Raw genomic sequence first — 27060 nt, 5'->3', positions numbered from 1 at the left:
TGTACTGTTTGTGAGGCATATTAAGGCTATAAATTATTGTATCGATTTGTTTTAAGGAGGGAGGGGACAGTGGGATTTATTTTATTGCATTATATAATAATAATAATAATAATAATAATAATAATACAATAAAACAAATCCCACTTTATTATTATTATTATTAATAATAATAATAATAATATTAATATCCTGCCTATCCCTACGGATTGAGGTGGGTTAGAGCAAAAAGAAGTACAAATAGTAGAACATAATCAAAATTACACAACCCAACCCTCCACCAACATCAAAACAAAACAATCAAAATGGTTTTTTACTGATGTAAGCTGCCTCAATCTTGTTGAAGAGGTGGGCTATAAATAATAATAATAATAATAATAATAATAAATTATTTATTTTATTTACTATATTTATACCTTGCCCTTCAGCCCTATAGGCTCTCAGAGTGGCTTGCAATTATTATTATTTGTAATTAGACGGTTCCCTGCCCATAATATTAAGTATTATTATTATTATTATTATTATTATTATTATTATTATTATTATTATATTTTATATTAAGTATTATTATTATATTAAGTATTATTATTATTGTTGTTGTTGTTATTATTAATTCCTGCAGTGGGGATACAATAGACTGGTGGCTAAGTGCCGGCCGGCCGGCAGGGAGCGCTCTTTCGAAGCCTTATTGCGGGCTCTGAGGAGGACTCGGGAAGGCAGCAGAGGCGCCTTTGCCAAAGCAGCAGCAGCAGAGCAACAGCCAGCCTCGCGCCTCTGTGGGGGAGAAGGAAGGAGCACAGCATTAGCAGCCATGGAGGGCCAGGCGCAGCAAGGTAAGTAGTGCTTCAGCCAGCCAAGAGTCCCAGGAAAGGACTCCTGAGGATGTGGCGACGAGGCTTCCCCTTCTTCCTGCAGCATGAGAGAGGAGATGAGGAGGAGTGCCCCCTTTCCCCTCTCACACAAGACCCCAGCTCTTGGGGAGAGGGAGAGAGAATAGAGGCTCTTTGAAGAACTAGGGAAAGCCAGCCCTCCCTGGAGGATCAGGAAGCAGCCAGGCAAAAGTTTTGAAGATGAACCCAGCCTGTGGCTGTGGGGCAGTCAATGTGGTGGTTGTGGTCCTTGGTGGGTTTGGACTTCTTCCCGGTGTCCCTGGGACTGGACAAGTAAAATAAACCTCTCTCTCTCTCTCTCTCTGTATGTGTGCAAGCCTACAACCGTCACCAACCATCAAAAACATTTAGCAGAATACAGAGCCTTACAAGTCAAAACAGTAAATGTATATATATACATGTGTATAATACACACACACACACACACACGTATATACATTTACTGTTTTGACTTGTAAGGCTGTAAAATCTGTTAACTGTTTCTGGTTGATGGTGGTTCTGATCATTTGTGTGTTTGAACTTCTTCCCTAAGTCTCCAGCTGGAAAAGTAAAATAAACTTCTTTACAGTATTAGGTATGTATCTGTGTGTGTGTATATATATATATGAGGTTTATTAATAAACCAGGTTGTATCCAACAACCATCATCAACCATCAGAAACAGTTGAGTAACAGATAATATAGACTTAAAACTCAAAATGGTAAAAGTGTGTGTGTGATGGTTGTTGGATTGCACTTCTTCCCTATGTCTCTGTAGTTGGAAAAGTAAAATAAACCTCTTTATTATAGATAACTTCTTTTATATATATAATCTCTTTATTATAAATATATGAGGGTGTTTTTGCTTTTCCAGCTACAGAGACATAGGGAAGAAGTGCAATCCAACAACCATCACACACACACTTTTACCATTTTGAGTTTTAAGTCTATATTATCTGTTACTCAACTGTTTCTGATGGTTGATGATGGTTGTTGGATTGTATTTCTTCCCTGTGCCTCTCCATTACACACAGACATTCACCGTTTTGATTTGTAAGGCTATATAGTCTTTAAGTGTTTTTGATCATTGATGATGGTTGTTGGCTTGCACCTCTTTTCTATCTGTAGCTGGAAAAGTAAAATAAACCTCTTTGTTATACACACACGTTTAAGGATCTATAATATTTTATTCAGCTGAATTTACCTGAAATCTCAGGCAGGTAAATGTTGAGAACAAAACACCCCTGAATTCCTTGCACCTCAGCTCCTGTGCCTTCGGGAATAAATTGTAAAGTTTTAATCTCAGTTTCTTGGATAAGAGAAACCACGGAAAGATTAGTCTCTGTTCTAAATATGGCACAATCTAACCTGCCTTTACTTAGAAGTAAGCCTTTCTTCAGTGGGGTTGGTTAAGTGTGTTTAGGATAGCTATGCCGTATAACCTGAAATATGGGCATGTCACACACTGTTCACTGGGGTGTATTCCTATGTATTTTTTGTTGTTGTGTACCTTTAAGTCGTTTCAGATTAATGGCGACCCTAAGGCGAACCTATCATGGGGTTTTCTTGGCCATGTTTGTTCAGAGGAGGTTTCCTTTGCCATTCTCTGAGGCTGAGAGAATGTGATTTGTCCAAAGTCACCCAATGGTTTACATGGCCAAGTGGATTTGAACCCTGGTCTCTAGTCATAGTACAATGCTCAAACCACTACATCACATCTCTTGGGCCATGTATAGCTCCAGTCTGATCTTGGAAGTTAAGCAGGGTCAGCCCTGGGTAGTACTTGGATGGGAAGCCAGGTGTCATAAGGTATATTTCAGAGGAAGGAACTGGCAAAACCACCTCAAAGAAAACCCTGTGAAATTCAAGGGGGCACCATAAGTCAACAGGGGACTTGAAGAAACACACATACACACCAGGCATGAGTTCGCCCCATACTATCCTATCCTGACTTTCCAGTTAAAACCCAAGCACCACTATCCTGAGCCATTGATAGTTCTCCTGATATTCTCCTCCTGTTTCTTCAGTGTATGCACTTTTGTACATGAAATTGTGGCAATCTGTTTTTAGAACGTCCCATTTTGTACACACACATTGAAAAACTTTCCTTCAAAAGTAATTGTAGATTTCACTCGTAGTGTATTATCTCTTCCTCCTGCCTGTCACCAATGTTTTTTGCTGCTTTTGTGTATGCAATATAGGAAAACAAAGGATGTGTTCCATTAAAAGCTCCTGCAGCCCCTGGGGATGAAATAGCATGTAAAACACATTCTCCAGTTTTATTCTACTAATGAGCATCTCTGTGGTATATGTGTCTGTCTGTCTCTGTGTATGTGTGTCTATATATATCTATATCTGTATATCTTTCCAGGAACGTTACTGCAATATTAACTCTCTAGGGCTTTGTTTGGATTGCTGTGTAACAGGCTCAGCAATATAGAGCAATCTGTCACGATGTCCCTTAAAATGTACTACTCCATAGCTTTTTTCCTGTTCTGTTGCTTATCTGCTTTTTATTGTGTTTGACTAATAGATTTCTTTGTTTGCTATTTCTGTTTATACACTTGGCCTATTACATATTTCATGCTTTTCAGCTAGAGATGGGCAAGCATTAAAATGCTTGCTATTAGTCAAAGAATAGCTAGTTAATTTAGTGTTTTTCCATGCAGCGTTTGGTTCTTAATGACCTGTGTCCTCATGGTGGAAACAATAATCCTCTTCTTGTGACTCGGACAAACTCATGTATAGTACTGTTTTTACAGAATCATTAGAGAATGCATTTCATATTCTACTTCTTTTTTTTTTTTTAATGAAAATGTCTACAGATGTAATGGGGTAAGAGTTGTCTGGCGATACAAGCACATTAGATAATGCCAGAAGTCTAGAAAGATATATTTAGGTCCAAAATGCATTGCAGAAATGATCCAGTTTGAGACCGCTTTAACTGTCCTGGTTCAGTGCTAAAGAATCTGGGGAACTGTAGTTTATTGTGGCACCAGAGATCTCTGACAGAGAAGCTAAATGTCTCACAAAACTACAGTCCCCAGAATTTCCTAGCATTGAGCCAAGGCAAACAAAAGTGGTCTCAACCAGGATTATTTCTGCTGTGCATTTTGGACCTTAGTCCCATATAGATGTACTGATTTGTTTGTTTTTTCCTGGAAAAGAAACATGCATAAATATTTCCCAACTGACACTAAATGAATTAGTTTTTAGAGCTCCTTTATTTTTTAAAAATATATAAGCTGGTATCTAGTCCTCAGAACAATGAAAGAAATGTTCTTCAAACTGGTATTAACTAATTATTAGTCTTTCTTAATAAATTGTATATCTGTAACTTGACACCATTTTATAAATCACTGCTGTGAATACGCAGTCAAGTATAATAGGCCTTCTATGCATACATATCTAGGAGGAAAGCCTGTTGCACTTATTTGGACTTCCTTCAAAATTAATTTAAGATCAAGTTATAACATTGTACATCTCTCTCTTTTTTCCAACTTACAACAAGCGTATCACAAGGTTTTCTTGGTAGGATTTGTTCAGAGGAGTTTTGCCAAATTGCCATTGCCTTCCCCTGAGACTGAGAGTGTGTGACTTGCCCAAGGTCACCCATTGGCTTTCATGATCAAGCAGAGCATTGAACCCTGGTCTCCAGAGTCATAGTCCAACACTCAAACCACTATGCTGGCTTTCTTGTGTGTGTGTATGGGGCTACGTCTACAAATATGTACAGTGGACCCTTGTTATACGCTGGGGTTTGGTTCTACGATCCCCTGTGGATAACAGAATCCATGGATGCTCAAGTCCCATATAATATAATGACACAGCAAAATGGTGTCCCTTATAAAAAAAATGGAAAATCAAGGTTTGATATTTGAAATTTATACTTTTTTTAACATTTTCAGATCGTGGATGCTTGAATCTGCGTATAAGAAATCCGTGTATAAGAAGGGACGAGTGTGTGTGTGTGTGTGTGTGTGTGTGTTGATTAATTTTTTTCTTTTCTCTTTAACCTTCTCATTTAGTCTGTAATATTCATCAATTATATTGGAGGAAATTAATTTCTTTCTACATAAAGATGTTTAATGATAATCATAAATTACAAAAATATTACAGTAGATAGGTATACACATATTTATATGCATATATCTTATGGGGTCGTCATGAATCCAGGTTGACTCGAGGGCAGATTACAACAATATGTGTATGTTACCTTTGGTTCAAATAATATTTCCAGTTGTATAATTAAAGCACCAGTGTGTACCCTGACACTGTATTGAGTTAAATGATGTCAAAGATGAAATTCAAGTGTATTGAATGTACAGTAATAGATAGCAACAAGCTAGGGGCAAATGCCACAAACAAACAATTGTATGAAGTATTTCAAGCTATTTAGCCATCACTCTTTGTGTCCTCAGTGGACATTTTCTAAGAGATTCCTACCAATTGACATCTTGTCAAAACATTTCTTCCCAGATGTTCTGTTAGATTACAGTATAAATGCTCTGTTATAAATGGTTTTCCATAGTAGGACTGATGTGAAGCTGTGGGGATCCTTTTTGATTGATCACACACATTAATTGCATTTCTACTCTGTATGTGGCATTTTATTCTTTATTGTCTAAAATGATCATCAAGGGATGCAGCATTCTGAGTTCACCGTTCTTACAGAGACTTGGCAAAACGATTTAGCCCTTAAACCATATTTTGAGGGATTACTCAGAATACATGTAATGGCTTTGTTGCTAACAAGCTTTCTACACATTGTGAGATATTATACTAGGTAGGCCTATGAAAGGCTATTTAGTATTTGTTTTATGTTTGCCAAGAAAAGGTTGTGAGGCAAGGAAAACATGATTACAGTGTTTGACACCTGTGGAGGGAACAATCATTTTCAGGTAAAAAACATACCCTTAAACCTTTTTTATAATGCTGTGAAGAAGCTGATTAACCAACGAAAGGATTTTGAACAGCATTTCTCTGCTTGTCTAATACTTCTTCCTCAGTTGTTGTATTTTTTTTCTCTTTAACCTTCTCATTTTTTCAATTATATGCATTATACTGAAGTCAATTAATTTCTTTCCTCACAAAAATATTTAATGACAAATGTAAAATACAGAAATCATTACAAACTGATGAGCTTCAGTATCTAATCTGAATTAACTTGCATGCCAGTGCCACAAATATTTTGGATATCACATCTTGCCAAAAGGCCTGTTCCACTTATGGTCCAGCTAGATATGATATACGATGTCTGAATAGGTATTTATGGTTTTAAAAGTGTTTGTTCCTACTGTGAGGCGAGCAATTCAGAATACCAAGGAATTGACAATATATTCAAGGAACATGAAACTCAGCACAGTGCTGAGGATGTTAAAATTTTGCCCTGGCCAAAGACTATTTTGATCTGATCTGCTTTACAGGACAAAGTATAGAGAATCATGATGAACATTTCTCAAATAACAGTATCTGCAGTGATATGAAATATGAGTTTCGTGTTACTTGAGCATGTTGTCAATCCCTTAAACACAGAGTTGTCACAATACAGTACCTTGGTATTTTTGAGGACTGTAAAACTGTTGGATTAACAACTAAAGTGCAAATGAAGGGAAAACACCCTCCTATCCTGATAAGCTTCATTGAACATATATGAGAAACTGGCTTAGAGCAGTGCTACTCAAAGTGGCAGTCCCTGGGCTAGTGCCAGATCTGAGATGTCAGTCCTTGACAGGTTTCCAGGAAAAGAAGAAACAGTTGTACCCTATGGGCACTGATTAGGTGCCAGTTCCCTGCACACTGGAAAACAAAAATTGCTGGTCTCCCACCTCAAATAGCCCCAAAAGCACTTCTTTAGAGTGTACTTGATAGAAGTACTGGCAGCAAAGAAATATTTTTTGGTTGGTGAAAAGCCTTTGCTTTGTAAAATCAGGATATCAGATGGAACCCACTGACCTGTTTGCAATACCGTCTATATTCATTCTGATCTGGATGCTGCTTATTTTGACAAGAGTCAAAGATGGATGAAGATTACCATCTGGACAGTTAGGGCCTCTAAGGGAGGCCATGGTTCCCACTGCACTGAAAGAGGCACTGGGAAAAAATTGGATGCCTTGATTCTAGATCAGCATCTGATACACTGTTCTTGAGTAAGATAGTAGAAAAGTGGTGGCATCTTAACTCCTGGTACAGTCGGCCCTTCTTATACCCGGATTTTTTATACACAGAGTCAAGCATCCACGGTTTGAAAATGTTCAAAAAAAGTATAAATTTCAAATATCAAACCTTGATTTTCCATTTTTTATAAAGGACACCATTTTGCTATGTCATTATATTTAATGGGACTTGAGCATCCACAGATTTTGTAACAAGAGTCCACTGTACTCTTGAATGATATTAATGACTAAGGGGCTCAACGGACTGGAGCCGCCTGTTTTTGCTCCTGAGGGAACCCACAGCAACCAAACAGCACGGGTTCTTTTTGGTGCGCATGGGCGCAGCCATCAGTGCACCATTAGTGTACTGTGGGGTGTCAATGACACAAGCACGGCACCCAAATGTGCAGATGCTGCACCGCGCTTGCATCATCATGGCGACCCCGTGTGGATGGGTGGCCGCCATGATGCTGCCACCGCGCACTAGGGCTTGGGAGTGTGCAGTCGCTGTACACTCCCAAGCCCTAATTTTGGCCTGAGGACAGCGCTTCCTGCCAATATGTACTGGGCCTTAGATATATTCCAGTCTGTTTTCCAACGTCATTCCCCTGGAGGATAATGTACCATAAAACAGACAGGGGGAATGCAACTTTTTTAGTTGTCCTGGACCTCTCAGTATCTCTTTCATACCATCAGACTTCAATACTATCAAATGTGGTATTTCTCCCTGACCCCCCTACCCAGAATAGGACTGAGGGCTATATCTTTCGGGAGGGCTATATCTTATATGTAAGACTGAAGAACTCCTGTTCCACCCCATGGCTCATTGATGTTTTGGGTTCCTCCAAGTTTCTCCTCCCATTTTGTCCTCCAGTCTTTTAAAATATCTAAATGAAGCTACTGGGTGAAAGTAATCCCGAGCTTTCAGCCAAAGTGTCATCCAGCTAGTCTTATAGAAGGTGTGGGAACCATAAATAGATGTCTTGACACAGTTTTGAAATACAAGATGAGGGCAAACAAACTGGTGCTTAATCCAGATAAGAGAGAAAGGTTGTGGGCAGGGCAGCCTGTTGATTTGGATGTAAGTGTCAGGCCATTGTTGAGTAGGATTACACAGAGGACCAAGTTTATAGCCAGTGGGTTTTCCTGGACCTGGTGCTCTTTAAGAAGGCCCAAGTGGCATTGGTTACTACACTTTAAATTTGCAGGCAATGACTGGCATTTCTCAATTGTGCACAGAAATGTTTAGTTCATTATTGTCATCATCTAATGCTGGTGATGATGCTGGTGATGATAACTGGTGTTATCTACATCACACTGATTAATCAATAATACTTTTGTTTCATTTTACCTTAAGATAGCAGCATAATTTGACATGTAAAAATTGTATAAATTTTGTGATGGTCTAATTTTGTATTAATAAGAAATAGAAATGGTTGCCCTTTTTCTAATGAACACAATGATTATATTGTGTCTAACTAAAATAGCATCATGGGTTTTCTGTTAGATTTTAATGAGTTGACTGTCCGTGTGGGTTGCCCTGAGGCAAAGGGGTTTTGATAGCCCATGATGTATTGCTGATATGTCTCCATGGGAGCTAAGAAGGCCTAGGTTTAGCTGATCCCCTGAAGAGATCTCAACTGGATTTTGACTGCCAGCCAGGAGAGAGGTCACAGTATCTCTGTGTGAAGAGAACATCATATTGAAGTTTGCAGGAGACTTTAGAAAACACTCATCTATGATATTCTCACAGTTTGGGCTTTGTAAACATTTTATGGTGCTGGTTGCCCCTTTGAACAAACCCTGCCAAGTTAATCCCATGATAATTCTGTTTTAGGATTATCAACACCAATAAAGATACAAATTATCTGTATAAAAATCTGATGTAGGAGAAATAGATTTTTGGCTGTCACTTAGAATGTTTCATTGATAGATGAATTGTATATTGCATATTGATAGATAAAGGAAAGTATTTAAAAAAGTCAATAAGCTTCATTTCAATTAAATGTGAATAACTGCTTTTCCCATAGGACTTCTCACCACTCAGATAGTGAAGCTGTAACAATAAATTTATTTCAGCAATTTTTCATGTGGATTCAGGAAAGGACGTGTTTTTGCTAAACTTCTTTGTTGTTGTCGTGTGCCTTCAAATCGTTTCCAACATAAGGCGATCCTAAGAAGATCCTATCACAGGGTTTGCTTGGCAAGGTTTGTTCAGAGGAGTTTGTCATTGCCATCCTCTGAAGCTGAGAGAACTTGGCCAAGGTCACCCATTGGGTTCTTATGGCCAAGCCAGGATTTGAACCCAGGGTCTCCACAGTCATAGTTGAATGCTCAGACCACTGTTCTGTGCTGGCTCCTTAAACTTCTTTAATCATCGCTCAATCATAACTAAATACCATAGCTCATCATGTGGGTGATTTTGTACCTGGTTGGCACCGGAATAAATATTTGTGTAATCGGAAAGTTCAGTCAGATTTTCATCCTTGTAAGTGTATAATTTGCACAATCATTATCCGCTCACAATAGATTTGGAAATCGTATGCTAAAGTATCTTTGTCTTTATTTAATTCAGGACAATCAACAAGTAAATTTGGGGCAAGTAATTGGGACAAAATTTTTGTTCATTGTCAGAACACCAGGATTTTCTGTAGTGGTTCAGTGGTTTGAGTTTTGATCTGGGACTCTGAAGAACCCCCTAATCAGTCATGGAAACCCACAAGGTGACCCTAGGCACATTATACTCTCTCAGCCTAAGAGGAAGGCAATGACAACCTCCTTTGACTATCTTGCACAACAACAACAACAACCCTGGGATAAATTCCCTTCTAACTAAATGTTTTCAACAAAACTCTTTGAGTTGACATGAGGGAACATGCCAACAACAATGGCTACCTAGATCTTGTTGATGGGAATCTCATGATGATGATATCATAGTAAATCTTAGACAAAACCTTAAGAGCTTGTTTAGATCTTGTATTTTTAATGTTGGTTTCAAACACTTTTGAGGCCTCATTTAGCAAGTAGCAATAAAAATTCCTTAATGTGAAAATCTTACACTTTTAGTGGGCAGACAGGCTATGGCTGGCTGTTCTTCCTCTAATTTCTGGAATAAAGTATTTACCAAGCAACCCGGTAAACCCAACAGGAGAATGGCCTTTTCTGTCATCACCTTTTTTTCTTTTTGTACACAATTTGGAGCATCGAAGTTTCAGTATGTATGTCTTGTTCCTTCTTAGCTGTGAATATATCTTGAATTTGAATAAACGTTCCTTCCCTGGCAATGATAGGAGTATAACTGTAAAAATTTGACTGACCCTTCCCTATAAAAGAATGCAAATGCACTCTAATGCAAACTATTTTCTGTCTTTGAAAGAGTGTGAATATTGAGAGTCCAACATTTGTTCCTTAAACTCATTCTTCTTAACAGCTAACCCCCACCCTCTTTCTTTATTCAGAAAATTAACCATGTTCATCTCTTGCAGCAATAGCCAACACTTTCTTTTTTCAATAATGCAAACTTTCTTGGACAATAATTCACCTAGGTTATTTTAGCACAGTTAAACTCTCTAGGTCTCATTGAGCCATTGTTGAGAACTAAATCAATGCACCCTTAATGCCTGAATCAAATAAAATTATGTAGTTCTGAAACAGAACATTTCCAGAAGTGTTATGAAATGTTCCTCAACTTGCACAACATTACTCTATCATTGAACCAACAAAGCAGTAGCAATTTGCTTTTAAAAATCTATTGACGTCAAATATTAGTTTAAGCAGCAGGCAAGAAGTATGATAAATCTTTGCATTGCCTATAAAGAAATGAAATGGTGTAATTGGCTTCAGTATGTATTGCTAAAGGGTGGCATTTTGACTAAAACACTGAAAAGAATGTAAGAACATTTAGCAACTTCCCATAGCACTGTTGTTCGGAAACTACAGGAATTCATTGCTTTCTCCCCAGGTTTCATTTTTTTTGTCTCTTGCTATTTCTTTGTGCCATTTAAGTTCTGCTGAGGTCGGGATTAATTAGGTGCAGAAGGTTGTACATGTGATGGAGAAAGATGGAAAAGCAGATCTGGGAACAAGGAAAGACCATATGTTAGCTGGGTCAACGTGTGCTGTTCTGTGCAGCGAATTTGAACTTGACATTTTACAGCATGTCTGGGCTTCACAAATCTTTATCACACACCCAGAACCTCTGATTGCTTTTATATATATCTTTTCCAAAACCTACTTATATTTGTGACTCTTTTTTTTTTTTTTTTGGAGGGGATACCAGATACTGGCTTCACACCGGGTGCACCTTAGGCAAGTTATGCTCTCTCAGCCTCAGTGGGAGGCAAAAGCAAACCCCCATCTGAACAAATCTTGCCGAGAAAACCCTATGATTGAGTAATTAGAGTAGGAAAAGAGAGAGGCTACTACAGAGGGATAGACTCAATCAAGGAAGCCAGAGCTCTGAGTTTGCAAGACCTGAGTAGGGATGTTGATGATAGGGGGACATGGAGGTCTTCATTCATAGGGTTGCTGTAAGTCGAAGTTGAATTGATGGCAATTAACAGCAACACCAGTGCATCTACCCGCTCCACTCCTTTCCATATGTCTTTGTTGCCTAAATGATATAAATGAAATACTAACAACAGAACTGAAAAAAAAAATCTCCACCAATGTCATCAACTGTATACTGTAATAATTTGATGCCTTTATGAAGGTATTTCAAACACATCGGCAATCCTGGATGCTAGAAATACTTCATTAATATGTAGTAAATTAATTTTATATTGTATATTAATTACTTCCTGAAATTTCCACTCTTATATTATTTATATTACATTATTTATGTATTATATTTTGCTTAAATTTTTCATAAATAATTACTTGCAAAAAAAGCTGCACAGTTACAGTGGCAGGAATTTACTGGAACTGTTGATTGTAATCTGCCTTCATAAGATGAATGAAGCTGGGAAAGGTTTGTTTTCTGACATTTTGACTTCATGGATTTATTATAGGCCTCCTGCTGTTCAAATGTTTAATTAAAACATAGCTGGTTTGACATAATGGTATAAGGTTTGATGAATTAGATTGAAGTCTGATCAACGGACAGCATCCAGCAGCAAACTTCAATTGCTGAATCAGTGGTATCCAACAGAACCCTCAAATATTGATCACTCCCCCCCCCCCCAGTCTCCCAAAACTCATTCTGTATTGCTGGAAACCCTTCCCACCCAGTTTTTTTGGTGGAAGGCTGCAGAGGATTTACTGGATTTAACTATATTAATAAATAGATGACAAAATGATACAGTATTTTTCTTTCTTGTCATCTAACAGTTGTTCTCAACCTTTGGCTCTCCTCATGTTTTGGACCTCAATTCCCAGAAGTCCCAGCCAGCTTGCCCAAATGATCAGGAATTCTGGGAGCTAAAGTCTAAAATGCCTGGAGCACCACTGGTCAAGAAGAACAAAGAATCTTGGGAATGTTACTATTGAGCTAATTCAGAGATAATTCAAAATCACGTCTTAGGATCAGGGAGCCACTAGAACTGCCCAGGGCTGTAACTGGAGTATTGCCCTTGGAAAGGGAATCTCAGTACCATATATTTAAGTTGTGTTTAGATAAATATGCATTCCTCTACTCTTACAGAAATTATGGCCGAAAACAGATGGTGGAAAGCAGTGGCTTAACACCGCCTCTTTGAGCACCAGGTTGGGGCTGCAGCAACTGCATGCCACGTCCCAAGCCATCAAAAGGTGCCTTTGCCACACCAGAGGGTTTTTTCAGCATTTCTGTGGCGCAGCGTGTGCAAACGCTGTACTGCTGAAATGTTGTGAATCCACTGCAGGTGTAGTGAGCCGTGCGGCTTCACGGCGGCCTAGGGGTGTGATGCTGTCTGAACGCCATGCCCCCATACCACCGAGAAGCCAGCTTTATTTGCCAGTCTGTTTTGCCCCTATGTCTCACAAAACAGTGCAAGTTTATTCCTCCCGTTGCCACAATATGGCTTATTTTAAGTCGGTCTTTCAGGTTCAGATTTAACAACTGCTAAATTGTAGTCTCAAGAATAGGTTTTACAGAAGTATTGAATTTAACTCTGTTGATTAATTTACACTTGGTTCTCCAACTCCAGGAAAAGATTAAGCATGAACATGAGAAATACCCCTGTAACTCACTAAATAGATAAGAAGATCCTTGAACCTTTCTTGGATAATGGCCATTTATAGTTTAGGAGAAGGATATTCTTTATTCCTACAGGTCTTTATGTTTATGGATGTGAAACAGCTGCTTAGTTACTTGTTCTTATTGCTCCATTCTCACAAGAATCAAGATCTAAATAGTTGGCTCAGTTTTCAGTTAGATTTGATAATTAGTCTAGACAACACAAAATGAATTTCTGGTTGTCAGTTCTAAGAAAAAAGGGAACTTTACTTCTATGGAGGAAACCTTTGACCAGTCTTATATGGAATGTCATTCTATATTTCTACAGGAATAAATAACAGTATCTTATTGTTTATAATAATATGATTGTTTCTCAGTCTTCCTGATATGTAAATTACTGGTATATTTTTCTTGAAGCATTTTTATTTTTTTTTTGCTCAGACTGGTCCAGACAATTTGTACTAAAAAAACAATGGCAGGGTTTTGGAACTAGATTGCTTGTTGCTTAGCAGCATCTTTTGAAGGTGAAGAGTATGAGGGTAGAACAAATCCAACACTCTCTTTTTAGAAGTCTGTCTAAATAGAAGATCGTTTTAAGAAGGAGGTAGACAAATTAGAATTGGAGGGACAGCAACAAGGAGGTTTTACTTTGGTTTACTTTAGACAGTCTGCAGACAAAAACTAAAAATAGACATGAGCTTAATCAGTTCAAATGTGTTTACAAACAAGTTCAGTCCACAAATCAACAGGAACAGTGGATTTCCTCTCTACTAAATGGGAGTTACAAGATGAATGGACATATGATTGCGATGTAAGATAAGCATACCAAACTCTGACTTAGAAGTTGCTTCCAGTGTTGCTGGCATTGTTGTTATTATATTTATTTATATCCTGCCCTAGTTCTACCAAGACTTAGGGACTCAGGGCTCAGTACCTGGGACTCAGTGTTTCCAAGTATAATTTTCTAAAAGGTTAAAAATGAAGAACCTAGTACCTGTTTTCCTTGATTAGCAGATTTCAAATAGGAGAGAGACTACTAAGTAAATGTTTTTTTTTTCTTTTAATGCTGTATTTTTTCTGTATAAGAAGAAAAATAAGTATAAGTAGTAGAAGAAAAATAAGTAAAAATAGAGCCCTCATAATTCTAGCCCATTTGTTTTATTTTTTCAGTTTTACAGGAAGGAATTCAACATTGGCTTAACTTCTGTAAATCTAAAAACAGCAAGTAATAAGGAAGCAATGCATTTACCTTTATTTATCTATTCATACTGAAAACTAAAATTGAAATGGTGAAAAGCCATATTTTGCAATTTTATATCTGCATGTATATAGTGGAAAAAGAGTCCTGGAGTATTTTTATTAAAGCATAAATATGAACACTAAATGTAATACAGTATTTTAGAGTATTGCATAATTTTACTTGAGACAAAGTATTATAAAAGGGAAGAGTCTGAGCAGAAAGCAGTTTCTTGGTACGCCGAGCATTACCTTTCAGCCTAATTTTGACTGCATTTATATTTAGGCATGCAAAAAGAGTGATCTTGCTAACTTTTTAGCTTGAACAAAACAAAGCCCATGTGCTGAGATCAGTCATCAGAAGAGTCAGTACAGATCAAAGATAATAAGGGGTTGTACAAGGGTTGGAAGCGCTGGGTTGGGGATGCGGCAACCGCATGCCACGCCCCAACCTAGTGCAAAAAGAACCCGCAAATGGTGCCATGGAGGTGGGGTCTTGGCGTCCAGCGTGCAGATACTATGCCATGACTCCACCCACAGGTTGTCACTTCGATCCTCCATGTGTTTTGGACTACAGTTTCCAGAAACCTCAGCCAGATTGGCCAGTCAGTCTCGAATTTTGGGAGCTAAAGTCCAAAACATCTGGAGGACCAAAGTTTGGGAATCACTAATCTACACAAAGGCATCGCTATAATCTATAAAGCACAGGATGATTTTCTTCATTCCATTATGCAATTTGGACATCTGGCATTTCTCATTCCATGTACAGTAAAAGTCTTGGTTGTAAACGTTTGGCATCACTTTGATTGCATAAAAGATTGGTGTCCCATTTCTTGAGGACTGGACTGTATATTGAGTATTTCCAGTCTGTTGGCCTTTTTTCATATTTGTTGACGGATTTTAGTTAGAACAAGAGTAGATTCTGCCTCTGTAGCTTGAATCAGCTCTGTTGGTATGCCATCTGTTCTTGGTGATTTATTTCTTCCAAGTGCTTCCACTTCACTTTCTAGAATTGTAGGTTCATATTCAAATGTTTCTTCCTTGAATGATTCTGTCATCCGTTTCTCTCTTTTGTTCTTCTTGTATTTCCATCTTTTTATTTTTACTTGATCATGGTCATGTAATGTATTCCCCTGCTGCTCATAGAACACCCCCTATCTTGGTTTAATTTCCCTTTGGTTACATAGATCTAGTGGAAAATGTCTCTTGTTCTTTTGTTTGTTTGTCTTCTTATATTTGCATTAAATATTATAGTAATTCTCTTTGTCCCTGTGCCTTAGTTGCTGAATATTTGCATTCATGATTCTGACCCTATTTCTTTCACGTTTTACTTTTTCTTTTCATCTGTCCTTAACTGCTTGAAGAGTTTCATCTGTTATCTATTGAGGCTTCTGTTTCTTGTTGGCTGCAGAGAGTGTCTTTTTGCATTCCTTGCTGGCAGCACCCCTGGCTTCTGTCCAGAGTTCTTCTAGCTTCATATCAATAAAGCTTAAAAGTGCAAAATTATTATCAGGCTGTATTTTGGCACAATGCTTTAATATTCTCTAGCTTTACTCCACTTTTTGATATTAGCATTTCATGATTTGTACCACAATCTACTCCTGGTCTTGTTTTTGCAGAGAGAATGTAATCTATTTTTTTTCCTGTTTTGGCCATCCAGCAGCTACCTCTTGGGTTGCTTGGAGAATGTGTTTGTGATGAAGAAATGGTTGGCCTTGCAAAATTCAGTCCATTGTTCTCTTGCTTCATCTCTGATCCAAAACTAATTTTTTCTACAATCTTTGATTCTGCTCTGTTTCCTACTTTTCCATTTGAATAACCTATGATTAACAAGTCCTGTTTTAGTATGTGATCAATTTCCTCCTAGACTCCAGCACCAAATCTTTCAATTTATTTTTTTTCTTCCCCTGTAGCTGGAGCATAAACTTGGATTAAAGTTGTATTGATGGGTTTTCCCTGAAAATGTATTGATATGATTCAATCATACTTTGCATTATATCCTTGGCCTGCATTTGCTATTCTTTCCTCACTATGGAGATTATCAGACGGGGGGGGGGGGGGGGGCCAGGAGGAAAAGGCATACTCTCGGCAAAGTCACATGATGGTGCTGAAGATTTTCAGACACATCGTGCTTATCCAGGACTTAACCCATGAAGATCCAGGAATGCTCCAGCAACAAATCATTTATGGGGAAGTTCCAGGAATGGTTTGTTGCTGGAGCATTCCTGGATCTTCATGGATTAAGTCCTGGATGAGCGCAACATCATCCAAAAATCTTCAGACACACACACAGACTCTCTCTCTCTCTCTCTCTCCTGCTACTACTACTGCCGCCCAGTAGCTTTTTGGCACATTTTGTCTGGCTCCTCAGCAAAAGACTGTCTGACATGGGAGACCCTACTAGTAGCAGTACTACTATCTGCACATACTCTGGCTGCACAGTAGCATGCAAACCCCCACCACAGCCATGGAAAGGTAGTGCCAAGTCAGATAGGATGTCACAAAATATATTTAGATAAATACAGTAGATGTAATTATTGTATTAGATGTAATTACTGCATATTTTCAGTGAAGGCTGCAACATGCAGCATATGCATCCTGGGCTTTCAAATTAGGTAGAGATTTATGTATTTGTGGGGATTTCATTGCAATTTGGTGCTTAATTTGTACCGATAGTGTCATGGACAGTAGCCACCTGCTGTTCATTTCAGCTGACAAGAATTTTCCAAGGTTACAAGCAGGGGTTTTCCCACCCCTACAGCCTTGGAAACCATAGGGATTGTGTCTCTCTCCTTCTTTGTGCAAAGTATTTGCTCTGCTGCTAAGCCATATCCCCCTCCCTGTCAAGAGCCCAACTAATTAAATAGAAAAAAAAAGTTTTCAAGAAATTTACAAAAGCAGAGAGATTTCCAAAGCAGCTTAGTTCCTTTAGAAAAAGATTGACAGAGTGTTCGACATCTTTGCATTATTTTTTTCCTGCAATTTGGCTTACCCCAAAATTTGTTGTCTTTTAATTCCCAAGGTCTGTTGCAAAGTCAAGCATTACACGAGACAGATGAAGACATGGTAACTGAAGCTGATTTTACCAATATAATTTCTGAGGAAGAAGAAGAAGAGTTAAAAGCGGAACTTGTCAAGGTAATGTTTTTTTAAACCTTCTGGATATGTCATCTGAAAGGCCTGATTAAGGAAAACATTACTATAACCACTTTTCTCCGTGTGATTATTCTTGGGCACATACTGCATGTCAAAATAAATAGAGTATCACAACTGCCTATATTGCCATAGAATATTTTTTTGTGTGGGTGTGTTTGTTTTACGTTTTGCACTATCATGACTCTCAAATTTACAAAGTGGTACCCATATGGGTTCAACAGAATTCAGTCTTTCTTGATTAAAAAGCTATAGGAGATTGGGAAGTAGCTGCCCTGATAGTCCACATCATAAGTGTTTCCTGAAACAGGCACATTCTTACATGCAGACTGACTGAGAAGAGAATGAATGCAGTATAGTGTATGGTTTGCTGGATTGGGGAGCATTATCTCAGAAAAATGGATTACATTGGTGTCTTGGGGCAAATTTCTGTGTCTCACCTTATTCCACTTCAAATATTTGTTTCAGGGACAAAGTTTGTTACTTTGACTTGCTTGGAGAAAGATCTTGAATATAAATGTAATAGGTAAAATAATTTTGAGTCTATTCAGCTTAGTTTTACAAATGAAGCAGCTTTGGTTCATATAATGGAACACTTGAAAAATGATCCTACTACTTTATTTGCCTGTCTACATGTCACCTCTTTCTCTTAACCTCTTTCTTGAGCAAGTTATGAAGAACAGGCACACATGAATTATATGCATAACTGTACAAGTCTTCACCCCAGATCTAGCTTTCTTTCAGGACCCCATCCTCAAGGCACATAGCACAATGAAGAATGTTCTCTTGTCATAGCTGTTATGGAAACTAGGTCAGCTCTGCTCAGAAGACTGTCCTAAATTGTTCACAATGTTCAAATGGCATATAATTACATTGTACAAAGGGAATGCATTGGGGATTTGTGTTAGAAATGCCTGGAAATTTTCAGAATTTACAAACTTTTTTGAGCTGTAATGAATTAATGTTTTCTTGGAGTAGCTGCTGTACTTGCAGTGGGAATTGTTTGCCTCCTAGATCTCAGTGCCCTTGAAAATATCTTTGTGTGCTGTTGCCATAAAATCTTTAGGATAGTCACATCCCCATTTTAAAACTATTCTAAAAGTGTCCATTGGATCTGTTCCCACAATTGGGAAGCCATCACCTCCAGATTCACTTCACATTTTCATTATTTCACATCTTCACATTTTCACTATGATTTGGGCTTAATAAATTATCAGTAAATTGTACCGTGAGTGTGAAGAGCATGCAGATGAACACCTTGCCTCTTTTTTTTTTTTAAATGGAGGTTTAATTATGGCTGCTGACAGGAGATAATTTCCTTTTATGTTTATAGCTGGGCTTTTAAAAAATATTTTTGTGCATATTTATATAGAAACTTTTGGCAAACTATTACATGTGAAAATTGCAGGCAGTGACCTAATGATAATGAAATAGTTCATCATACTGGGCTAAATCGAATATTAGTCCCAATTAGATTTCTTGAAAGCAGGGGAACTGACATAAGGGGTGATGACTAAGAAGTCCCATTCATTTTGGTTGGCCTACTCTAGTTGGGACTAATACTGGATTCAGACATATATTTATGTATAATGGCCCTTGCTGGCTTATTCTTTGGATGGAATTTATCTTACCGTATATTCCGGCATATAAGACGACTGGGTGTATAAGACGACCCCCAACTTTACAACTTAAAATAGAGTATTTGGGATATACTCACCGTATAAGACCACCCCTCTCTTCCACGATAAGTCAGAAAGGAGCTGAAGGCACACGACAACAACAACAGCAGTGGCGGCAGAAAAGAAAGAGGGGGGAGGAGAAAAAAGGAAAAGGAGAAAGAAGAATAGGAAAAAGAGGATAAAAAGAAAATGAGGAGGAGGAAGAGGAAAAGAAGAAGCGGAGGAGGAAGAGGGGGAGAAGAAGAGGTGGAGAAAGAATAAGAGTAACAGGGGAAGAAAAAGTAGAGGAGGAGGAGGAGAAAAAGAAGATGGGAAGAAGAAGAGGAGGAGGAGAAAGCAGAAGATTAAGGGGAAGAGAAAGAGGAGGAGGAGGAGGAGAAAAAGAAGGGAAGAAGAGGAGGAGGAGGAGAAAGAGGAAGAGGGGAAGAAAAAGAAGAAGGGGAGGAGAAGAAGAAGAAAAAGAAGAGGGGAGGAGGAGGAGGAGAAAGAGGAAGGGCCCAGCTAGCTGGCTGCCTTCTCCCGAGGCAGGGGAGCCACGAGGCATGTCCTCTGCCTCGGAGAAGGCCTTGCAACCATGGGCTCTCTTTAGGACCCAACCAGCTGGCTTGGCCTTCTGATAATGTCCCTAGAGTTGGAAGAGACCCCAAAGGCCATCTAGTCCAACCCCATTCTGCCATGCAGGAAATCACAATCAAAGCATCCCCAACAGATGGCCATCCAGCCTCTGCTTAACGACCTCCAAAGAAGGAGACTCCAGTACACTCCGAGGAAAGAGTGTGTTCCACTTCTGAAATAGCATACACAACATTATTTCACCCGCCTCGACAATTCTTCCCGCCCTTCCTCTTGGTGCATCTACACTGTAGAATTAATGCAGTTTGAAGCCACTTTAAGAGCCACTGCTCCATCCTATTGGAATCCTAGGATTTGTAGTTTTATAAGGTCTTTTGCCTTCTCTGCCCAAAGAATGCGGGGGGGGGGGACTGCTCCAAACTACAAATCCCAGGGATTTTGTATGGATGGAGCTGTGGCAGTTCAAGTGGCTCCTATTGGAATCCTAGGATTTGTAGTTTTATAAAACTTATAAACACTACAAATCCTATGCTTCTGTGTGGATGGAGCAATGACAATTAAAGTGGATGGCGCATTCTACTTCTATAATGTAGATACACCGTGAGAGGCATGTGAGAGAGAAAGAAAGAAAGAACGAAAGAAAGAAAGAAAGCGGGAAGCCTGGAAAAAGCCTCCAGACAGACTCCTAAAGAGCAGCCTGGCTGGTTTCTCTGCGCGCCAAGAGGAGTTGTTTTTCTTTTTCTCTCCAGTTAGCCAAAGAAAAGAAACAAAGGTCCAAAACACAGGGCAGCAATAGTCCAGTTTGAGAGGACTTTAACTGCCCTCACCCAGTGCTAGGGAATCCTGGGAACTGGAGTTTATTGTGGCACCAGAGCTCTCTGACAGAGAAGGCTCAATCTCTCACAAAACTACATTTCCCAGAATTCCCTAGCACTGAGCCAGAGCAGTTAAAGCAGTCTCAGATTGCATTATTGCTGCAGTGTGTTTTGGACTATAGTCTCCAGCCTGGCAACAAAAAGTGAGTCCTTGTTTCCTCCTTCCCAACTGACTGGGGAGCTCTCTCTTTCCCCCAACAAGGCTCCATCTTTCACAAGAGAAGGGAAGAGGAGAAGCAGAGGCAGAGGCAGAGTGCAGGAAACCCTCTGCTCCTTCTCTTGGGAAGGACTGAGCCTCAGGAGAGAAGGTAGAAAGACCTCCCCAGAGAGGAATGCCACCGCTTTCCCCCTGGGTGCCCGGGAAAAGGAGGACAGGAGGGGAAGGGAGAGGAGGGAGCAAGGAAGGAAGGAAGAAAAGGAAGACAAAGGGGAGGGAGAAAAGGAAGGAGGGAGGAGAGGGAGGGAGGGAGGGAAGGAGGGAAGGAAAGGTGAGGGGAGGGAAGGAAGGAAGAAAGGAGAGGGGAGGGGAGAGGAAGGAAGGAAGGAGGGGAGGGGAGTTAGGGACGGCCGTGGGCTCTCTTTAGGACCCAGCCGTCTGGCTTGGCCTTCTCCGAGGCCGAGAACATGCAGCGCAGCTCCTCTGCCTTTGGGAGAAGGCTAAGCCAGCCGGCTGGGTCCTAAAGAGAGCCCTCAGTGGCAAAGCCTTCTCCCAAAGGCAAAGGAGCCGCGCGGTGTGTTCTCCACCTTGGGAGAAGGCTTTGCCTGCGCGGGCTCTCTTTAGGACCCAGCTGGCTGGCTTGGTCTTTTTTTTTCCGGCATACTAGACGACCCCCAAGTTTGGGAAAGATTTTCCTGGGCTAAAAAGTAGTCTTATACACCGGAAAATACGGTATTTGTGAAATATTAATATACTTGTGAATCTTTTGCCTTAGAGGACTGTGATTTGAACATTCAGAATCTTAATGATTTATAATTCTCTAGCCTTTAATAGAACAGCGATAAAACATACCTAAAAAGGTACTTTTTCATAAACTAGGTCTAATTAGATTTTCCAAGGTCAGTGATGAATGAAGTAGTCATCTCCTTCTCCATTTACTTACAATGTTTTATTTTACTTGAACAAAATTAGGGGCTCTCTTTAACTACTGGTTTTATTAGAAAGAACATCGAAAACAGCCTGCCCTTTCCCAGTTTGTTTCTTGCTAAGGTGCTTTCTCCTAGCTCTGCTGGTTTATAGTGGTAGTAGGCAGCTTTCAATTTTAATGCAAATAGCCTCTCTTAAAGGGCAAGATTATTTCCTAGCCATCTGCTCAGTACATTTTAACATAGAGATCCCTGCACATGGCAGTGTGGGAAATTCACTAGATTCAAGCATGAAGAATCTCACTTGAAGCCACTATAGATAATAAATACATAAACAAGCTGGCAAACACATTTCTTATAGGCCATTTGCCACCTGGATTTTTTCAAGTTGGCCTAGCTGTTTCTCTGTTTATTAGATAATCCTAAATTCACATATTTTTAAATAAACTATCATGCACAAATTGACACAGCAGCCTTGATGTTCTCATAATTTTTTCAAAAAAATTACTGTGGTAGCAAAACACAATGTTTTTTATATATTTAATGAGACAATAATTACATTATTTGCATTCCATGTCCTATTGTTATGTGCTGGTATTTAGATTGTAGATTTGTGTCACCTTAAAATTTGTGCCAGTCCTGCAAACATAATATTCAATTCACACTGGTTTTTTATTTCCAGAAAAAAAATATTATTGGTGACCCTGCAATTTACATTTAATTAACAGCCATCACAAATGCACACAAATATGCCAGATTTCTTTGTTGTTGTTTTTTGTAATATCATAAAAAAGGCGAGATAGCAAATTAATTGTAAATACAAGTTCAAAAAAGAAGTTACTTTAACCTGTACATGTAACTTAGTTATAACAGGAACCTATCTTAAATATAGATTTACATGTTTATGGTTAAACAGCATACCTGCAAAGTAACCCGAAGCAGCTTTATTTTGGCCTGTCTGTTCGGGCCCTATGTTGTGGGCTAGTGTCAGAATGAGTTCAAATCATGCAGTTATCTAGATGATGTTGTACTGCAACACCCAGCATCTCTCACTACTGACTATGGTGGGAAAGCTTGATGGGAGTTATAGTCCAACATTGTCCCTCCATTGCTTTAATACAAAAATGTCACACTAAGATTGCTTTGGAAGATTTATCTCTAATTGTTCCAGACAGAATTAACAAACACTTCTTCCTGGTCCCTTAAGTACAATTCCTCCTGGTCCTCTGCCACCTCACATTCTTCCCTCCCCTGCCCTCCATTCCCTCTCCATCTCTTTTCACACAGTGGATGCTCTTCATCCCCTCCCACCCTATCTAATTTACCAGGTATACTCAAAATGAAAGTGCTGCCCTGTCTGAGGTGCCTGCTTCTGCCACACCCTCTATCTTGATGTGCTCAGAACAGAGTACTTTTGAGCTTCATGAGGTACTCTATGGAAATGAAGTTGGTGGGAATGGCTAGCCTTTGGCAGTAGCCTGCCTGCTGAACTGTTATGTACAGGATTACTTCAGTACAGAAATCCAAGTCCAAACCTTTGGTTGTTTGTGATTTTGATTAATATGTTCTCTCTAGGAATCTCTAGGTCCTCCAGTGTAACTCTGCCAGATATTGATCATAGAGTTATGCTGGAGAACCTTGAAATTCCTAGAAAAAACACTTCTCTGGGCATTTGTAGGTCTTCCAGCATTATTCTTAGATCAGCTTCTGGCAGATGTTGACCACAGAGTCACACTGGAGGACCTGGAGATTCCTAGAGAGGTGTTTTCTCAGGTAAAAAGAATAGGTTTTTTTTTAATTTGCAGTTTTCCACATTCACAGGGGTCCTTCACCCCTAATCCCAGCGAATTTGGAGGGACCACTGTAATTCAGATTTTGAGCGGTCTGATGCTATACCAAACATTTTCCTTTTCTCTCTTTCCCAGGGTTGCCTCTCCTTCCAACCCTGTACTATCCATTCTCATTAGACTGACTTTGAAACTCCTAGCACAGCCTGTCCTCCTTCGCATCTGCTCACTATTCATCAAAGGGATGTGGGCAATAGCCTTAGCAACCTGTCCCATCATCTCGTATTAATACCATTTAACATATTGCAAACAAGCAAACTAGGTTTCTGTTAACTGTGATAGGCAAGCTGAGGGTCTCAGATCCAGACACCAACTAGATCTTAGAAACAAAGGAAAAGAATGTGATGTGGCATACCACTGCACCTATTTCTTGTTGCCATCAGCTCTTCTTGTTGGAAATGTAGCATCCTGGTCATTCGCCAGAGCCCAGTCTTATAAAAACCACTGGTGAGATCCCCCATGTTTAAATAAATCAGAGTAACAAGCAGATTGGTATTTCTTTAGTTGTACAATGCTGTGTTTTTAAATGGTTGTAAGTTGCCTTGAATCCTGTGCTGGGAGAAAAGTGGAATATAAAACAAATAAACACTCTATAACTAAACATGAAGAGCAATGCAATTAAACACAGAAGTATTTTGCTGCACAGCTTTATTGTGTCATTTGTGTTCTTCAAGAAAATGTGCCTAAAGCTGTTTTACATACATAATGAAGAGCAATAATACAGCTTTTCTTTTGTTAATTCTATTCAGCTTGAGGATGAAATTGCAACTTTGCGTCAAGTGTTAGCAGCTAAAGAGAAGCATCTTATAGAAATAAAACAAAAGCTTGGCATCAACTTGATGAATGAACTGAAACAGAACTTTAGCAAGAGCTGGCATGATGTGCAAACAACTACTGCGTGAGTGGAAACCTCCTACATGTTCATTGTTTCACTTGTGTCACACTGAATACTATTCCATGAGTCCTCAGAAGGTTGGGGTGGCACAGTGGGTAGTTTGTTGGATTTTGTGTGACCTGGTTTATAGCTCCCACTGAGCCATGAGACTCAATGGGTGGAGCTGGGTAATTCCTTTTCTTTCTGTGACCCTTCCCTTTGCACCATCACTGCATATATCTGCACATTTTCCCACGGTATTTCATTTGATGAGAAGAATTCATCCAAAAGATTAAATATTTCACCCTCTGATGTGTTGGTTGGTAGTGGTCTGCAAAGAAAAGGGTCCTCCTGATAGCTTTGTAAGTACAGAAGGCCCTCTGCTTCCACGGACTTGCCATCCACGGATTCCAGCATCCACAGACAGCAAGCCCATGTGGAGGGGGGCAGCAGAGGAGGAGGAGAAGGAGGGGAAGGAAGGAGGAGGTGGAGGTGGCGGCAGGAGGACGGAGGAGGAGAGGAAGGAAGAGGTGGTGGCAGGGAGAAGAGGAGGAGGAAGAGGCAGCTGCTTCGGTGGCAGGCAGGAAGAGGAGGGGGAGGCAGCCCCCTGCCACGGTGAGAGGGACTTCAGGCAGCCAGGGAGGGGCAAAGTCCCATTGTCCCTAATAGTGGTGCAGCTGCATGGCTGTGCCTCCATTGAGGACAGTAGGACTTGAGTATCCATAGATTTTGGTATTCGCATGGGGATCCGGAACAGATCCCCCCATGGATACTGAGGGCCAGCTGTAAACATAACAAATAAATAACCAACCCTGCATGTCATCGATTCATCCATTTGTAGTGCGAATTTGGTACACCTGATGCAACCTGATGTCTCTTTCACATCATCAGCCATATCACTGATTCATCTAGCAACAGTGTTACCAGAGGAATGTTGGAGACTAGTTTAACAGTTTGTTCATCAAGCAAACACTTGACAATATCAATAGTGCACGGTTTAATAAAAGTCTCTGTAATGGTATTAGCTTCACCAGCTTGATCTACATGGTAATTTATTACGTAGGAAGTTTCCAGTACTTTTTCATTATTGGTTTTAGGAATGTTGTCATAGTTTTCTGTGAAGCCAAAATTTTGTTGCACTTCCTCTTGAAAAAATCAGACGGTCTGTCTTTCAACTCAGGATGGTTTCCCTCGAAATGACACCACAGTTTAGCAGGAAACATGGAACTATTGGTCAACACATTTCCGTGAATCACATAGGCCAACCATCATTTGTTAATATTATATAATATGATATAATATAATATTAAGAAAAAGCTTAACTATAATATTACATTTAAAAAAAAATTAGGTACCAGTATGCTTAAATCATCAAGAAATAATTGATGAATGTTCAGTTCTAAGAAATCACTATGACATTCATTTCCAGGAAGTGTGTGCGGCAGGCCTGTGTGGCGCTCTGTAGTGGCAGCTGAATCACCAAGCATCATAAACAAACAAACAAGCTTCATTTATATACTGCTTCATATGGCCTAAGCTGTGTCAAAGTGGTTTACAACTGCAAGCTAATTTGCCCCCAACAATCTGGGTACTCATGGGTAAAGATAACTGGGCTGTGGAGGAGTCATCTGGATTGGTTTGCAAATGACACTAATATATTGTTTGATCTAGTAATACCATTACATATATCTCACTTTCATTTTTCTGCTTTTCTGCTCCCATAGAGCATTGTTATTTTCATTTTGTAGATAAGGGGGGAAAGCCTAACTGGTTTAAGCAATAATTTGCTAATTGTTTTTTGTTGTGTACCATATATATTCGACTATAAGTTAAGTCGAGAAATTTATGCCCAAAAATTGACCCTGAAATCTGCGGTCAGTTTATATACGGGGCAATACAGTTGCCATGGGTTGAGATTGACTGGAGAGCAGTTAACAAGAACAACAAACAGTAATATTGGTCATAAATGTCCTTTAAAAAGCAACTCTGATGCCACACTCTCTGTGCCTCAGCAGTGATTGCTGAAGGACCTTGGAAGCATGAGTGTGTGTGTGTGTGTGTGTGTGTGTGTGATGATTCTCTTCTCAATCTGATCTCCAAATGTTTCCTCCTCCTCCTCCTCCATTTTCCCTCCACTTTCAAGGTGATTTTAAAACCTGTCCTCCTCCTCCTCCTCCTCCTTGCTTTTCCCTATTTTCCCTCCACTTGCAGCCTGATCTCCAAACCTTTGCTTCTACACCTTCTCTTCCTTGCATTTCCTTCCCTTCATTTCCAACCCCAATCTTAAAAACCTGTCTCCTAAATTCTACCCTCGACTTATCCACAGGTCATATAGAAGCCCTGGTGGCGCAGTGGTTAAATGCCTGTACTGCAGCCATTCACTCAAAACCACAAGGTTGCGAGTTCAAGACCAGCAAAAGGGCCCAAGCTCGACTCAGGCTTGCATCCTTCCGAGGTCGCTAAAATGAGTACCCAGACTGTTGGGGGCAAATTAGCTTACTTGCTAATTAGCTTGCTTGCTGTTCACCGCTATGATCTTTGGAATAGCAGTATATAAATAAAACAA

The 27060-nt window shown here is 39.6% G+C and overlaps 1 protein-coding gene across 11 annotated transcripts in view; it reads left to right on the top strand.

Moving 5' to 3' along the window:
- The first annotated feature begins 624 nt into the window (after positions 1-624).
- The window catches only part of TPD52L1 (TPD52 like 1), a 50835-nt gene continuing 24399 nt past the window's right edge, over positions 625-27060 (top strand). For 2 of the 11 annotated variants that reach the window (XM_042446380.1, XM_042446377.1), the window contains exons 1-3: positions 16668-16885; positions 17433-17548; positions 24370-24518. In XM_042446380.1, coding sequence (XP_042302314.1) covers positions 16798-16885; positions 17433-17548; positions 24370-24518 — 353 coding nt within the window. In that variant the 5' untranslated portion in view covers positions 16668-16797. Of the gene's footprint in view, positions 831-1024; positions 1120-7897; positions 7980-8670; positions 8690-13759; positions 13986-14195; positions 14215-15845; positions 15906-16666; positions 16886-17432; positions 17549-24369; positions 24519-27060 lie in introns of those variants that run through there. The other 9 variants (XM_042446382.1, XM_042446379.1, XM_042446385.1 and 6 more) reach the window with 9 other exon arrangements.

This window comes from Sceloporus undulatus, chromosome 1 (genome assembly GCF_019175285.1).
Source record: "Sceloporus undulatus isolate JIND9_A2432 ecotype Alabama chromosome 1, SceUnd_v1.1, whole genome shotgun sequence".
Classification (NCBI taxonomy): domain Eukaryota; kingdom Metazoa; phylum Chordata; class Lepidosauria; order Squamata; family Phrynosomatidae; genus Sceloporus; species Sceloporus undulatus.
This window is presented reverse-complemented; position numbering and strand designations above follow the sequence as displayed.